Source organism: Haemaphysalis longicornis, unplaced genomic scaffold (genome assembly GCF_048455015.1).
Source record: "Haemaphysalis longicornis isolate Haplotype H1 unplaced genomic scaffold, Haemaphysalis longicornis Haplotype H1 scaffold_9, whole genome shotgun sequence".
Classification (NCBI taxonomy): domain Eukaryota; kingdom Metazoa; phylum Arthropoda; class Arachnida; order Ixodida; family Ixodidae; genus Haemaphysalis; species Haemaphysalis longicornis.
Window position 1 is genome coordinate 7,309,215 of NW_027526460.1, and position 14,320 is coordinate 7,323,534.

Consider the following 14,320-nt stretch of genomic DNA (forward strand, 5'->3'; position numbering starts at 1 on the left):
TGGTAGTTTTTCTTCTTTCGCACTTTGTAAAATAATTACCGATTTGTCAACCGAATAAACGATGAAAAGTGTGCTAATTTGAGCCAGTCTACACAGTGCAAGCAAAAACGGGAGCTTGACAAATTCACTTCAGTGTCCCTTTAATGTTCCGCAGCCCCCGCACGCTCCCCTCAAGGAGAAGGAGGATCTATTCGACGCGTTGGAGCTGCTGTTAGGGCACCCGCCCGGTGGGGGACCGGGATGCCCTTGGCCTTGGCTGGCAGTCCAGGCCCTCTTCACCAGTATGCGCTGGGTCCAAGGGTCCAGACTTTTCAGGCAGGCCACCCACTGCTCGTACGAGGGGAAGGTTTGGGGGCAGGCCTGGGGTTTGTCCGCACTCCCATACTTGATGGTATGGGGTGCTGAATAAGGGGCAGAAATTACAGGTGGCAGGGTGTACGGTAGGGTAGATGGCAAGAACAAGGGTGCGATGCGGATGGGAGTTTGCTTGTTGCACTCAAAAACTGGTCGCTTCTTGTCTCGATAACTCTGGATGTGGAGCCGGAAATATTCTTCTTCTTTGGTTGTAGTGAGCCAAAATATCTCCATATTTTAACAGAGGTTCCGTCTTAGGAGCAGCAGGCGGTGCTTGTCCCTCGTAGATAATGGCCCAGTGTAGAAAACGTTTTTTTTTTTTTTTTTCATACCCTACTTTAGGGCGTTTTTAGAATTATTCCCGGATTGAAGCGGCAGACACACATGCGTCCGAGCGATCCGGTTTCCGGCGCGGTGCGGCAAACCATCTAGCAGGTTGGGTGCACGCGGAAGCGGCCGATCGGGGTGTCTTCTGGCCATCAAACCGGTTTTCGGAGCCGGAGATGCGTGCGTGGACGCGTCGTTTTCCGCTCATGTGTTTCACCCTTGAGTGTGGCCTTATTGGGCGTCCGTAGAGCTCGGTTGATGGCGTGTTTCTTTTTTCCCCACGTGCAGCATAGTCCACCAAGGAGGAGGGGGAGCATGGAGGTGGAGCAGCAGCCCGTGGACCCGACGGGCGGCGCGGCGGCGGCGGGCAACGGGGGCGCCGCGGGTGGCGCCCCGCCGGCCTTCGACGCCTTCCTGCAGACGGGCCGCACGGGGCGTCGTAACGCCCTCCCCGACATCCTCGAGGAGGGCGCCACTAACGTCAGCACCGCGTCCCTGCCCTGCAGCTTCCAGAAGCTCTCGTGCAGCGGTACGCAAACGGGAGAAATAGCTGCTCCTCCAAGGAGTTAACACCATGCACGCATATCTTGTCGAAGAGAATGGCAGTGAATCTGTAGAAAATGATGTGGGGGAAAAAAGGTTAGAGAGACGAGAGAGCTGTTGCATGTTGCCCCTTGGGCTTCCCTGAGCTTTGTGAACAACTTGCGTCAGGAGTTTTTACCTGGAACTTCATCGCGTACAAGCCCTAGTTCTTACAACTCGTGCTTCGAGCGCGCAAAAAGAAAGTGACACAGACAGATGTAGAAAGGCACTTGTCCCCGTCCTATAGCGCGTGTTCCCGTCTGTATCTCTCTACGTCTTTTTTTTAACAACAGAGCTCTTTAAGCCGCCGTCCGGTGTAGACAAAAAAAAAACCTAGCGCTCGTGAGCGCGTGCCTCGCGGTGACCGCCAAGTCACCAGCTCGCAGAACGGCCTTAGCAGGAGGAGAAGGAAGAGGAGGGATAACATCTATTGAGTAAAAGGAAGGGACTGAAGGGTGAAGGGTCCGCTTCCAACGTCCAGGAGGCCGCGATCCTCCTGAACTTGCGTCCGCGATCCGCGAGAAGTGGCACACGAGTCTACAAGTACGTGAAGGACTACCTGACGAACAGAACGGCCAAAATTAATATCGGGAACGTCACTACCGACGCAATCCAGCTCGGCGATAGAGGAACACCTCAGGGAACAGTGCTGTCGCCACTGCTGTTTAACCTGCCACTCCTCAAACTTCCCGGCCAACTACAGACAGTCGGAGGCGTGGAGCATGCGCTCTACGCTGATGGCATTGTATACACTCTGGACTACTGGGAAGCAATCAAGCATCACCACCGTAACCCAAAAACTACAAAATGCGGCATCCCTTGTAGAGGAAAGAAATCGCCCGTAGCTGCAGTCTGGAGTGTCCCCGACAAAAATCGGAGTTGCTTCTACCGGACGGCCACAAACACCTCAGCAAGGTTCGCAGCTCTAAGAAACCACCCATCCAAGTAGGCGGTCATCTCATCCCCGAAGTTGCCAACATTCGCATCCTCGGGCTGCACCTTCAAAAATCAAGAACCAGTACCATCACTATTCAAAAACTCAAGTCCACATACCGACAAGTAATTCACTTAAGCAAAAAAAAAATCGCTAGTAGAAACTGTGGTATGACAGAGGCCGAGATAACGAGAATTGTCCAGGCCTTCATAATTACCCGAATAATTTATAGCATACCATACCTCCGTCTTTCGGCTCGTGAAACTGAGGAGATAAACATAATTATACGGAAATGCTATAAACAAGTGCTGGGCCTACCGCGATGGGCCAATACGGACAGACCTGAAGAACTGGTTCTCTATAACAGTATCAATAAACTAATCTCAGCCCATCTGACGGGCCAATACAAAAGGCTCGAAAAAAAAATGGCTCCTATCCACGCTGTGACGGTGGTTGGAAAGCAAAGCTGTAAACGACACCCGCAACAATGGCCCGTGCGACGTCACTTGAATTCACACACGTGACTCTACAAAGAGTTAAACCGGAGATTCTGCCGGCCGTTACCTAGAATTCGCAGAGGCGGCGTCCCGAACGCAGAAGCGTCGGCCGCGGCCGGGCTAGAGTGGCGGACGCCGCCGCTGTAGCCCGGACGTGCGTCGGCAGAAAGAAAGCGGCGAGGAGCGTCATTCGCAGGGTGAGACAGCGGAACCTAGCCATCCTGATGGGCTAGCTCGGGGTTACATCACCGCGCGACACAAGCGCGGGGACACGTCAGCCGAGACTCGTCTTCACGGACGACTCATCAGCCCAGTCGTCTTCATAAGCTGGGGACCGTTGCCTCCCGGCGGCCTCGATTAAAGGCAGGGTGCATATGCTTGGGGACGGGAGCAACCTTGAGTTCCTGAAGTATGTGCACAAAGATTCGTTGAGGTAGGTCGTTGGTGTTCGGGCTCGGTCTTCCGATGTCTTGAACCCCCTTCCACCCTGTAGGAGTAAGTGTTAGGCGATGAAGTTGTGAGTTTCGCTGGGCTTCAATTAGTTCTTGAGGAGCGTTGTGTAGCCCCAACCGGAGTAGTTTCTCATTGGAGGTGTAAGTGGGGAGGCCTAAGGCCGTTTTGTATGTTTTTCGTATGAGCGCGTACAGCTTGATCTCTTCAGGTGTGAGTTCGATGAATGGGGTTGCATATGTCATCCGGCTAAGTAGAAGACCAATCGGCATGTATCACTTTCGATGAGACCATGTTTTTGGTCTCGAATTTGGCGTTTGATATGAGTGACTTGTGTCACAGCTTTGTGAACTTGCGGTATCAGGGTCGAACCCGAACTGTGATGATGAAAGGAACGCCAAGAATTTGACGCGTTCGCATTTTGAAAATGGGCCGCCCGGAAATTGTGACGTCTGGGTCCGGAGTGCGAGGGAGTGGACGCCCTCGCGTTCTTGCCCTGAGGATGAGAAGTGCTGATTTAGAAGGTTCACATGTTAGGCCCCTGGGTTGAAGAAGGTATGAAATCGTTTCCTCCACCGCTAGTTGTAGAGCGTCTTTTTTATTTTGTGCACCACCGTCTAAGGCCACGCGCTGTTGGTGGGCACGTACACATAAAGATTAATTAATTAATTAATGTCTTACTGCTTCCCGCTGGAACCTTTCACTGTCCAGAGTGTTAACTCATCGTCATAGAATGCATGCTTGAGATTTGGCGTTGCATGAAGTTTTGCGGGAGGTGTCAGAAGCTAAATATTAAAAAGTAGAGGAGAAATTACAGAGCCCTCGGGCGTGCCCTTGGCGGGCGTATTAAATGTCGCTGACACAAGCTGCCCAAGTTTGATAGTGGCTGCGCGGTTGCTGAGGAAGGCTTTGACACAGTTGAAAGCTTTGGATGCGCAGTGAATCTGGTTAAGATTTTCTAGGAGAGCTTTATGGGTAACGTTGTCGAAGGCGCCCTTGACATCGAGTGCCAGTATCGCTTTATGGGTGGTGCGGCTAAGATATGTTCCTTCAGTTGCAGGAGTACAGCTTGAGCGGGGAGTTTCTGTCGCAATCCGAACATTTTTAGAGGATATAAGTTTTGATCTTTAAGAATGTTGACCAATCGTTGATGCACGAGGTGTTCGAAAAGCTTGCATATATACGCATGAATTCAGATACATTGGCCGTAGTGACGTAGACGAGATAGGTTTGTTTGGTTTCGGTATAAGCGTTATCTCAGAGTGCCTACACTGTGCCGGCATGTGTGCCCCGTCCTAATGACAGTTAAATAGCTGAAGTACTGATTCCAATGTTTCACGGTCCTTATTGCGAAAAACGCGGTTAGTGTTTAGTCATTGCCGGGTGCGGCGTTACCAGTGAGGTTAGCAAGGATTGATTGCAGCTCTTCGAAAGTGAAGGGGGGCATCGTGTTCTTGACTGGGTTGGCCCGTGTAACACAGGGTCGGGGGAGCTGGGTCGGTTGTGGGAGTTCCAAACAGGTTGTTACGGATAATTGAAGCGGAAAGTTGGGCGAGTTGGTTACAAACTAATGAACTCATACTGCGTGTGTATCGCCTTTTATTTCCAGTTCTTTGTCCAGTGTTAAAGCTCACTAGCAGTATTAATTTGTTACGGATAGTTCGAAGTAGCTCTCTGGGGTGCAGGTCACAGTTTCTCATTAGTTTCTGTAGTATCTTGTGGTTGGCTTGAGTTCGAGAGTTGGAGCTATCCAGGAGATGGCGAAGCAGGTCAGGAGAGTCGAACCTTGAGCCGGTTGAGCCGGTTGGGTGAAGCAGGTGCCACGCTTTTTTGGTGCTAAAGGTGCCTTCGAGTTTTTCACAGAACGAGTGTCAGTTTTGTCTTTGTAAGGTGGCGGCATAATCTTGCGCTTGTTGGGTGACGACGGATATACGCTTTTTAAGCCTTCTATTACGTTCGTGGTGTTTTCATCTCTTTGTCAATCACCTTCGCGCTTGCCCTATGTTTATGAGATGTCTGTCTGCAGCTGGCGTGTCCCCAGTAAGGGCGATTTCTTGCGTGTATTTTTGTACCCGCTGCCCCAATGCCTGTGTCCATTGGGTTAGGTCTGTTTGTATACAAACAGACAGATGTCGCCCCGCTCCCGCCCATATATATGGGCGGGAGCGGGGTGACATCTTCGCGGAAAGCAGTCCAGTTTGTTAGTTTGGCTACTCCTCTTTTTGCGGTTTTCTTCTTCATGTATAGTCGTAGAGAGATACTGTGGTGGTCGCTCCCCAATGTTTCCGGCAGGCATAATCATTGCACATTTTGGCAATTTCTCTTGAAAGTGAGGTCGGGGATAGTGTCTCGGTTTACACTGTTGCCAATTGTGGTAAGAACGGCGATATCGTCTTGAAGTGTAAGACGATGGTTTTGTGTGGCGCGCAGTGAGGTCGTTCCTTTTTTTTTTTTTTTTTTTGAGGCGTGGACGTACCCTCATGCATATATAGTGCGTAGCATTGAAGTCACCAACCATTGTCTTCTGTGTGCCTTCGTGGATTCATTCATTCATTCATTCATTCATTCATTCATTCATTCATTCATTCATTCATTCATTCATTCGACACTGCCAGCCGCCCTTTGGCAGCCAGGGCAGGAGTGGTAAAGTCGTCAATTGCGTTAAGGCTACCGTTGGGAGGGCTGTATATGTTATTAAGTGTGTAAGTACTTGGACAAGAGGGCTGTGCAGATACGAGTTCCGCAAATGTGTTGGGTATTTCTTGGCCCAGCTGGTGCAGTTGGGCGGGATTCGCGTTGTGAACAAAGATAGCTGTCCGATGTTGGGGGTCCTCGGTGAACGCCGTGTAGTAGGGAAGCCGTGGAGTCGGGGTGTTCGCTTCTTGAAGCGCAATTATATATGGTAATGAAGATGCAGCGAGGAGGGCCAGTAGACTTCGTTTGCCATTCAGGGAGCAACAGGCACACTGGCAGATGGTGATTGCATCTCCACTGTCCGTAGTCATGGTGAGGCTGACGTTTCATTTTTTTTTTTTTTTTTGTAGGGTGGCTAGAGTGAATAGTTTCGTGCAGGCTTTGGATGGGTTTTTCTAGCTTATGTTGCCAATCGGTGAGTCGTTGGGGACTTTTGAAGGTGGGAGCGAAGTTCGCTGCGTGCGATTCTGTAATTTGCTTGACAATCTAAAAAGAAATGTCCCGCGCTGTCGTCAAGCGCTACCGCGCATGTAGAAATAAAAACTTCAGCGCTAATGCTAAAGACAAAAAGACATCCTGCTTGGGAGAGGTCACCGCAGCCGCCGCATTCTCTAGAAGCAATTATGGATAATTGGAGAAATGGCTACGAGCGTGCCACTACTTCCCGAGACGACTTGCTGATCCCGCCACCGCTGCCTCGAGTCGATGACGAAGAGCTGGTGGCAGTCTACAATGCCGAGGATGGCTTTGCATCCACCACTCGCCGCGAAAAAGACGACGACCTCTTCGATGCATGTGACGGCGATTACTAGCACCGCAACTATGCAAATAAACAATGATGCTGAAACTTTACTATGTATCCGGCAATGCTCACCTACAACAGCTTCGCCATTCAAGTCTTGCGCGTGAGTTCAAGCTTCACTGATTTTTTTTTTTTTTTTTTTCTGGTGTGTTTAAAGTGTACGTGTTATGGAATACCAACTAGCCCCAACCCAAGCGCTTCGTAGTTTTTAGGCGCAAATTTTCGAAACAGTGCTCGTTTGGAGGAGCATCGACGCGGAAAACACGTGATTTACACCAGGAAGAACCTTAGCGAGTCGTCACGGCGTAGGACTTCTTATAAACCATCACCACGCAAAGGTCTGCAGTACCTTTCTGCACGAGTTTCCTGCATGAATACACGCGTATCTCGCTGAGTGGAGCGGCACGCGCTTGCGTTCTGGCGGAAAAGAGTGCGCGAAAATATATATCAGCTACCCTTGACCACAGGGTGCGGCTCCGCGCGCCTTGCGAGAGCAGCCGCCCCACCTGCACATGCAGATGAGCCCCGTTACAGGAAGCTGTAAATCCAACCTAATTAACTGCATTGTGCGTTTAGCCTCCTCACATTTTAAGACGTAAGCATAGGTTGCTGCTTCCCTCCGAAATCTGTCCGACTTTCTGTAGCTCGTGACACGCGACGGAACTCGGAGCAGGAAAATACCGATAACTCGATGGAGGGATGAGGGAAGGAATGTCGGAGGCACAGAAGGGATTCAGACAGCGATCTATGGGAGCGGGCTTCCTGGTGCGGTGGACTAGGACATAATGACGATAATGTTGATGACGTAGCGCTGTATGTGTGAGAGAGAGAGAGAGAGAGAGAGAGAGAGAGAGAGAGAGAGAGAGAGAGAGAGAGAGAGAGAGAGAGAGAGAGAGAGAGAGAGAGAGAGAGAGAGGAGGGGGAGAGAACTTTTATTGCCGCAAGGGCTAATTCGGGCGAGGGGTGGTGACCGAGGGAGGAAGGTCCCCGGTGACTTTGGCAGCCCTGGCGACGATGGCAGCTTGCACCGCCGAATCCGAGCTGCCCAACGCCCTCGCCCAGTGCTCACCGTCTCGATATGGGGGGAATGGGTTGTGGGGGCATTGCCAGACGAGGTGATCAATCCATGGTTTGGGCCATCCCACAAGCGGGACAGTGGGGTGAAAAGTACAGATCGGGGTACATGCGGTGCAGGCGGGAGAGGCAAGGAAGGATGTACGTTTGCACTAGGCGCCATAGGCGTTCTTCGGCGTGAGAGAGCGCCGGGTGTGCAGGGGGCAGCAGACGGCGGGAAAGGCGGTAATGAGACGTAATCTCATGCAAGGGAACGAGCCGATGTCGAGCTGACAGGGCTCCATGGAAGGGATCAAGGCTAAGGCCTGCTCGGAAGGTGCGCTCTCGAGCGGCTCTGTGTGCTGGCTCGTTCCCTCCCACACCCGTGTGGGCTGGGGTCCACACCAGCTCGGTAAGGGAGTCTGTGTGGAAATGAGCCGCTAGAACTAATGCTTCCGCATTATCCGAGAATTCCTCTCCGCAGTTTCCACAGTGTCTTTTTTTTTCCTTGTCACTGCAGACCCGTCGTCAAGCGCCGGATCTGGAGACTCGTCAGCGGGCAAGTCTTCGACATCGGATGGCCCGCCCAAGTCCTAGTGTGCTCGCCCCCTGACACAGGAACTGTGGTGTCTGTGTTGGTTGAAAGTTGTTCCCCCACGAACTGCCCGGCGGCCAGCGCTGCTTCGAGATGACATCTGCTCCCCTGCCCGAATAGCGAGGCTGACTTCCGCGAAATTCTCATTTGTACGCAACGCAAGAAACGTCGTCGTCGTCGTCGTTATCAGCCTCTAATGTTGGCGTCGCGCTGATGACGCGGTGTGCCCCATCGAACAGGCTTGGAAAAGGAAATATTTGACGCACGACAACTGAGTCGCGCTGCAGGCTCCGACATTCGCATGTTCCGAAACCAGATCTCTGTACAAAGCGACCCCTTTATATTGTTCAGGAAGCAAGCCTAAAAACTGTCATAGATCCATCCCTACAACCATAAAACGTGTGCGCCTTATCCTCCGAATCCCCAATTCCAATGCGCCAATTACTCAGGAGCGAGACGTAGCCTTCAAGCTCGAAGCAACGCGTGAAGGGATTAGGGCTGTGTCCACGGGGCATGCACGACAGTGACTCCTGGTAGAGCCCAATCGGTTAGTCGTGTCGTGTTTCTAATCGTGAAGCTATTTTCTCATTCTAAGCGGACTCAAGCGAGCAACGTCCGGCCGCCACTGTCAGTTTGAGCACACTCAGTTGCGTGCGTGCGAGAGTTTTGACGTGGCAGCACCCCATCGTCGAAGTTCCTTCTGCTCGTAGCCAGTCACGGCGAGGCATATCGCTGACGTGGAACCGAAGGGTTGCCGCATCATATATCCCCTTACCGAGTACACTTTCGTATTTATTTTTCGTGTTTGTGGCTTAAGTGTCGTCACTGAGCTTACCAACTCAAGCTCCTCCCTGCAGCGTATGCACGCTCTCACGTCAAAGAGGCTTCGTAAACACCAGCACCGCCAAAGACTTGCGTACCACCGAAGGTGATGAGCGGACGCCAGTTCACGTTATCATTTGCGCAGTCTGCTGCGCGAATTGCTGGCACGCATCTCTGCAGGTTCCTCATGTTATCTCGTGTAGAAAGTGTTTGCGCGAAAACGCGTTCTCGCGAGAACTAGTCGCGACGTTCTGTGGCATTAGTGATTTCCGGCCTCCCTTGAACGCCGACGTCGCGCGGGAAGTTTTGAAGTGCAGAGGGTATGTCAGACAAGAATGCTTGCGTTGCGGTGCTCTTTGTCTGTGGAGCTGAGAAGTTCTGGTTTTGTACACAGAGAAAGAGAGGGAAATAAACATCTTTTTTGTCACTGTGTCGCCTGATGCTCTCGCTGCTCCGGGTGCACCCGAGGCATGCCCCGGAACCCTTACTTATTCGCTGCGTGCGCCACCTAAAAATCGCTCGCAGAGTCGATTTATTACTGAGGAGGCTGATTCCGAGCTGCAACCCTGGGAACTAGCTCCCGCACTAAACTTGTATCGAACAGCAACCTGAAATTAAGGGCAAATTGCCGCTAGGCCATTGTGAACATGGGTCAATGCTGTAGGTCTCATAGATCACGTCACCCGGATGAGAGGAATGGGAAGATGGGAAGTGAGACGAAAGAAGGCTGACTGGTGTAGCGGAAAAGGAAGGGCGACTAGGATAGAGAGATGAGGGAAAAGAGATGGGCAAAACAGCATAGCGGGAAGGGAAGAATACGGGAGGGAATGGTGGGCTGGGGGAGTGCGAATGTGGTGGAGGAAATATGATGGGGAGGAAGGCGAACGGGGGAGGACAAGGAAGTAGAAGTTCTCTTTTATTAGCCAGTTTCGGGCAGAACTTTCTAGCTGCTCCGACGCAGCTCTTGGACAGGAAGTTGGGTCGCGTGAACGAGCAGCTCCAAGCTACAGTGAACTACAGGTTTTCCCGCTCAATTAATCCAATCGCCATACAATTTAATCCAAGCGCCAGCCAATTTAATCCAGCTGTCGGAAGGTTGTTCACGGGTGTTTTGTGCGGAATTAGGCGCAGATTTCCGGGTTTTGATGCGCGCGGTGTGATGAAAGCGTGGTGTTCCTTGATGCTTTATGTGCAAAATATCATATGCGCGCAGCTTAATGGACATTTACTGATGCCCGCAGACCAGGAGAGCGGTCTCGTTTGATCCGTTGGTGGTGCATGGTGATCGTGTGCGAAATCGTCAAAAGTATTGTCTGCTCGCGTATTGTTACCCCAGCAGATTTGCCAGCGTAAAGTTTACGCGAACAGACGACACTTCTGTCGCCAGCAGGCGATATTTATGACGATCTAGCAGACGATATTATGATTCGGAAATAATACTCTGCAGAAAAGCATTCAATTATTGAAAATCGAAATGCAAAGGGCATTTAAGTAATGTGTCTTTATCAACGGAGCTTCTGAAGGCATTGTTACGCGAAGATCAGACGATATTTCTGACGTGTGTTATCGATGGCGCTCTCGCAGACGATCAGCTCACAGCACCGTTCTGCGTGTGTTATTAAATGTATATTAAGCTGTTCGCATAAGATATTTTGCACATAATGGATCAAGAAACACCACGTTTTGCCTACACCACGCGCATCAAAGCCCGCAAAGCTGCTCCTAATTCCGCACAAAGCACCCGTGAACAACCTTCCGACAGCTGGATTAAATTGGTTGGTACTTAGATTAAATTGGTTGCCACTTGGATTAAATTCACTGGTACCTGGATTAAATTCGATGGCGTTCGGATTAAATTGATGGTACATGGAATAAATAGGCTGGCGCTTGAATTAAATCGTATGACGATTGGATTAAATTGAGCGGGAAAGCATGTAGAAGTAGTAGAAGTCCAAGCTTATCTGATGGAGCTGCCCACAATGCTGCGGCGCAGCAGGCAAACTAAGCATAGAGTTCCTGTATATCTGTATATAGCTCCCCTAGGGGAGCAGAGTTGCGCGTCCATCCGCCATCTTGAGTTCTAGGTCGTGCGGGAAAGCCACCCGTCACGCATTTAGTAGCTGCCGCCGGACCGCCGCGCCAGCTGCAGCGGTGAGGAGGAGTGGCGAGGAGCGGCGCGGGCAAGAACGCGCGCGATAGTCTTATCAGCTGACCGGCCGCCGCGGCCGCCGCTTCTGCAACCGCGGATGCTCAGTGGAGCAGAACTGACTGAAAACAGGGTATTGTGCGCAGCACTGAAAGCGGGCTTTCCTGTCGAACTGGAACCCGCGGCATGTGGGAATCAGACGCGCAACTCTTGCGCTAAGCGATATACAGGAACTCTAACTAAGCAGACGATCTGTCGTCTGCTCATGTCGACGCCGCGCGTAGGCGCACAAGGCGAAGCGAGAACGTTGATTTACAAATTATTACAACAAATAATTTTTAAAACGTCCCTCAAATTACAAAATTTCTCGGTTGCGTCAAGAAACGTCGACGCAACCAAAGGCGCCGTTTCTAGGCGTCCGTCATAGAGGCAGACGGGAAGCTGTTTTCATGCGTATTCTGGTTGCGGCTGAACAAGTCTGTGAGGTGTGGACTGGCCGTTTGAAATGAACTGTTTACCACACATAGCCGGTATTCGACTCCGATGGTGAGTACGACGAAGCGGTGGCGTACCTTGCGGTGTGAACCGCATTCCCAGGTACTTTGACGGTGTTCAAACGTACAGCGATGGCGAGATCAAGCGCACTTTCAAACTATCTATCTAGAGGAACGTTCGCCGAGGTTCCATCTCGCCACGAGAAGTCACCGTTTTTCCCGAAAGCCCTTCTAGTACACTGCAGCAGGGACACCGGCGGATATACCAGCGGATAAAACTGTCGCCATTTCACTTACCTATCTCGGGTCGCTAGCAAGTATGCACACCCAACTACAAAGAAGAATCCCAGCGAATTTGCTTCAGCGAGAGATCATACAAACAATGGGGTCATAAAACATTTCATGAGGGCGCCCAAACGTCGCCATTTGTATATACGTACCGTCTGTCGCGAAAACCTGGTGCTCTTCGTCGAAGACCGGATGCAGTGCCTCTCAATGTCGTTTATAATCGCGAACTGTAACCAAACGATCCCGCCATTCTCGCACTGAGCAGACAATCAACTGAAGCGTGCGAGACCGCGACTCTCCTTTTTGCATGTGTCGTCTGCCCGCCTTTCTGTCGCCTGCTAGCTGTTCCTTCCGAACAGCCGGAGCAGTTTGTGTGGGCAGCTTTGGGCTTCTCCCTGGTGCCAAAGAACTGAGCAGTTCCGGTACATGTGGGCAAGGCTGCTCCCGCAAATAAAATACGCAGCTGAGTAGAATTATAGTGAATTAGAATATTGGGATTCTAGTACACTGTAAGAAATAGGGCTGCTGAGAGACTTTTGCGGCTTTTTTCGTGCTGTACAGCCGGTAAAACGCTTGTCTATAACAGCGATTTCAACTTCAACCAGCTATATCCGAAAACTGCCGAAACATACACGTTCCAAACATGTCGGAGGCAAAAGCGAAGGGCTAAGACTTCAGAATTCCGCAGTAGTTTTATTCAAATCCCGCTCCGGCGGGGCAGGATAGGGCTGAGAGTACGAACGCTGTGTTATAGACAAGCCTTTTACCGGCTGTACATACGTGACTAAATCTACCACACAGTCAATAGCACGCCCTCGTCGAAAACCAGCCATAGCCTCCGGATCTGCATTGTGGTATTCGAGGTACCACTGCAGCCACGTGAGGATCATTCTTTCCATGACCTTACCAAGGCAGCTTGCCAGGGCAATAGGGCGGTACGAAGCCAGGTCAAGGGGAGATTTACCAGGCTTTAGCAATGGAACGAGACGGCCTATGATAATGTGTTGCACGAGGCTGTGCTAGATGCCCTAGAGCACTTTGGACTCGGTGGCCGAACTTACAAATGGACACGCAGCTTCTTGTCCGGAAGATCATTCTTTGTAATTACAGAAGACGGCCCAACATCGCAGCACACCATTCAACGCGGTGTTCCTCAAGGTGGGGTGCCAAGCCCAACCCTTTTCAACCTCGCTATAATCAGGCTCATACACATTTTACCGAAGACTGTCTGTGTATCCATTTACGCCAATGACATCATGGGCTTCGGGTGTCAATCGACCTCAGCTGCGAGCACGACTTCAAAAAGCGGCCAATGTGACGAGAGCCTACCTCTGAAAGCAAGGACTGAACATTTCTAGTGACAAGTGCGCGGTGGTTGCATTTACTCGCAAACACATGTCCCGATATCCTATCACCATCAATGGAAAGCCGATACCTTACTCCAGAAATCACAAATTTCTTGGCACGGCCATCGACAGGGACATGTCATGGAGCGCACGTGTCTTTCTTAAAGAAACTCACCGCCATCGCCCACATTTTGAGATTTCTCGCTGTAAAGTCGTGGGGCATATCGGTCAGAGGAAGGCTGCAGCTGTACCAGGCGCTTTTCCTGGGAGTTTTGCGTTACAGCTTGCCAGCGATATCCAGTACATGCTTCACTAACCTTTGGGCGATCCAGGGAATCCAAGCGCAGGCTCTCCGCACCTGTCTTGGTTTGCCGCGATGTGCAACAGTGGGAACAATATAGGCCCCGAGGACATACCGTGGCGCCACCTAGGAGTGACGTCACTTGTAGGACTCTCTCTTCTCCATTTACCCCTTCCTCAAATGAAGAGCACCGACAATTTGCTCTCTGTTGTAAGGGAGGCCAGACTGCGGACCGGTGACGATGAAAAGGGACGTTTATTAGATGCGACACTGAGAGGAGCATCTCTTGCCGGCGGCCCTGTCCTTCCTGCGTCGTCGTTGTCCGCGTCCGCACAGCTGCGTCTCTCCTCCGCTCACCCCCTCTCCTCTCGCCGTGATAGCGCGCCCTCTCCCCCAACATCTGTGGCGCGCGCAGTGCGGGCGCTCTCTCACTCCGCCGGTGGGTGGCGCTTCGCGCGGCGCAAGCGCGCTGCCCCTCTCCGGCCGGCCTCTCAGTCGACGGTCGTCCGCGCTACGCTTGCTCTCTCTCTCTCGCATTACCCGACGATTGCTCACGCAATTCGAGTAATCGACCCAACGGAAACGCACAATGGAACCCCCTTCAGCGTCGCATCACACCAGGGTTCCCGCGAGGG

The 14,320-nt window shown here is 51.6% G+C and overlaps 1 protein-coding gene across 2 annotated transcripts in view; it reads left to right on the forward strand.

The window, feature by feature from the left end:
- LOC144153913 (uncharacterized) overlaps positions 1-9,537 on the forward strand; it is a 444,120-nt gene extending 434,583 nt beyond the window's left edge. For both annotated transcript variants that reach the window (XM_077685673.1, XM_077685672.1), the window contains exons 3-4: positions 970-1,210; positions 8,214-9,537. In XM_077685673.1, coding sequence (XP_077541799.1) covers positions 997-1,210; positions 8,214-8,290 — 291 coding nt within the window. In that variant the 5' untranslated portion in view covers positions 970-996 and the 3' untranslated portion in view covers positions 8,291-9,537. The remainder of the gene's footprint in view (positions 1-969; positions 1,211-8,213) is intronic.
- The last annotated feature ends 4,783 nt before the right edge of the window (positions 9,538-14,320 follow it).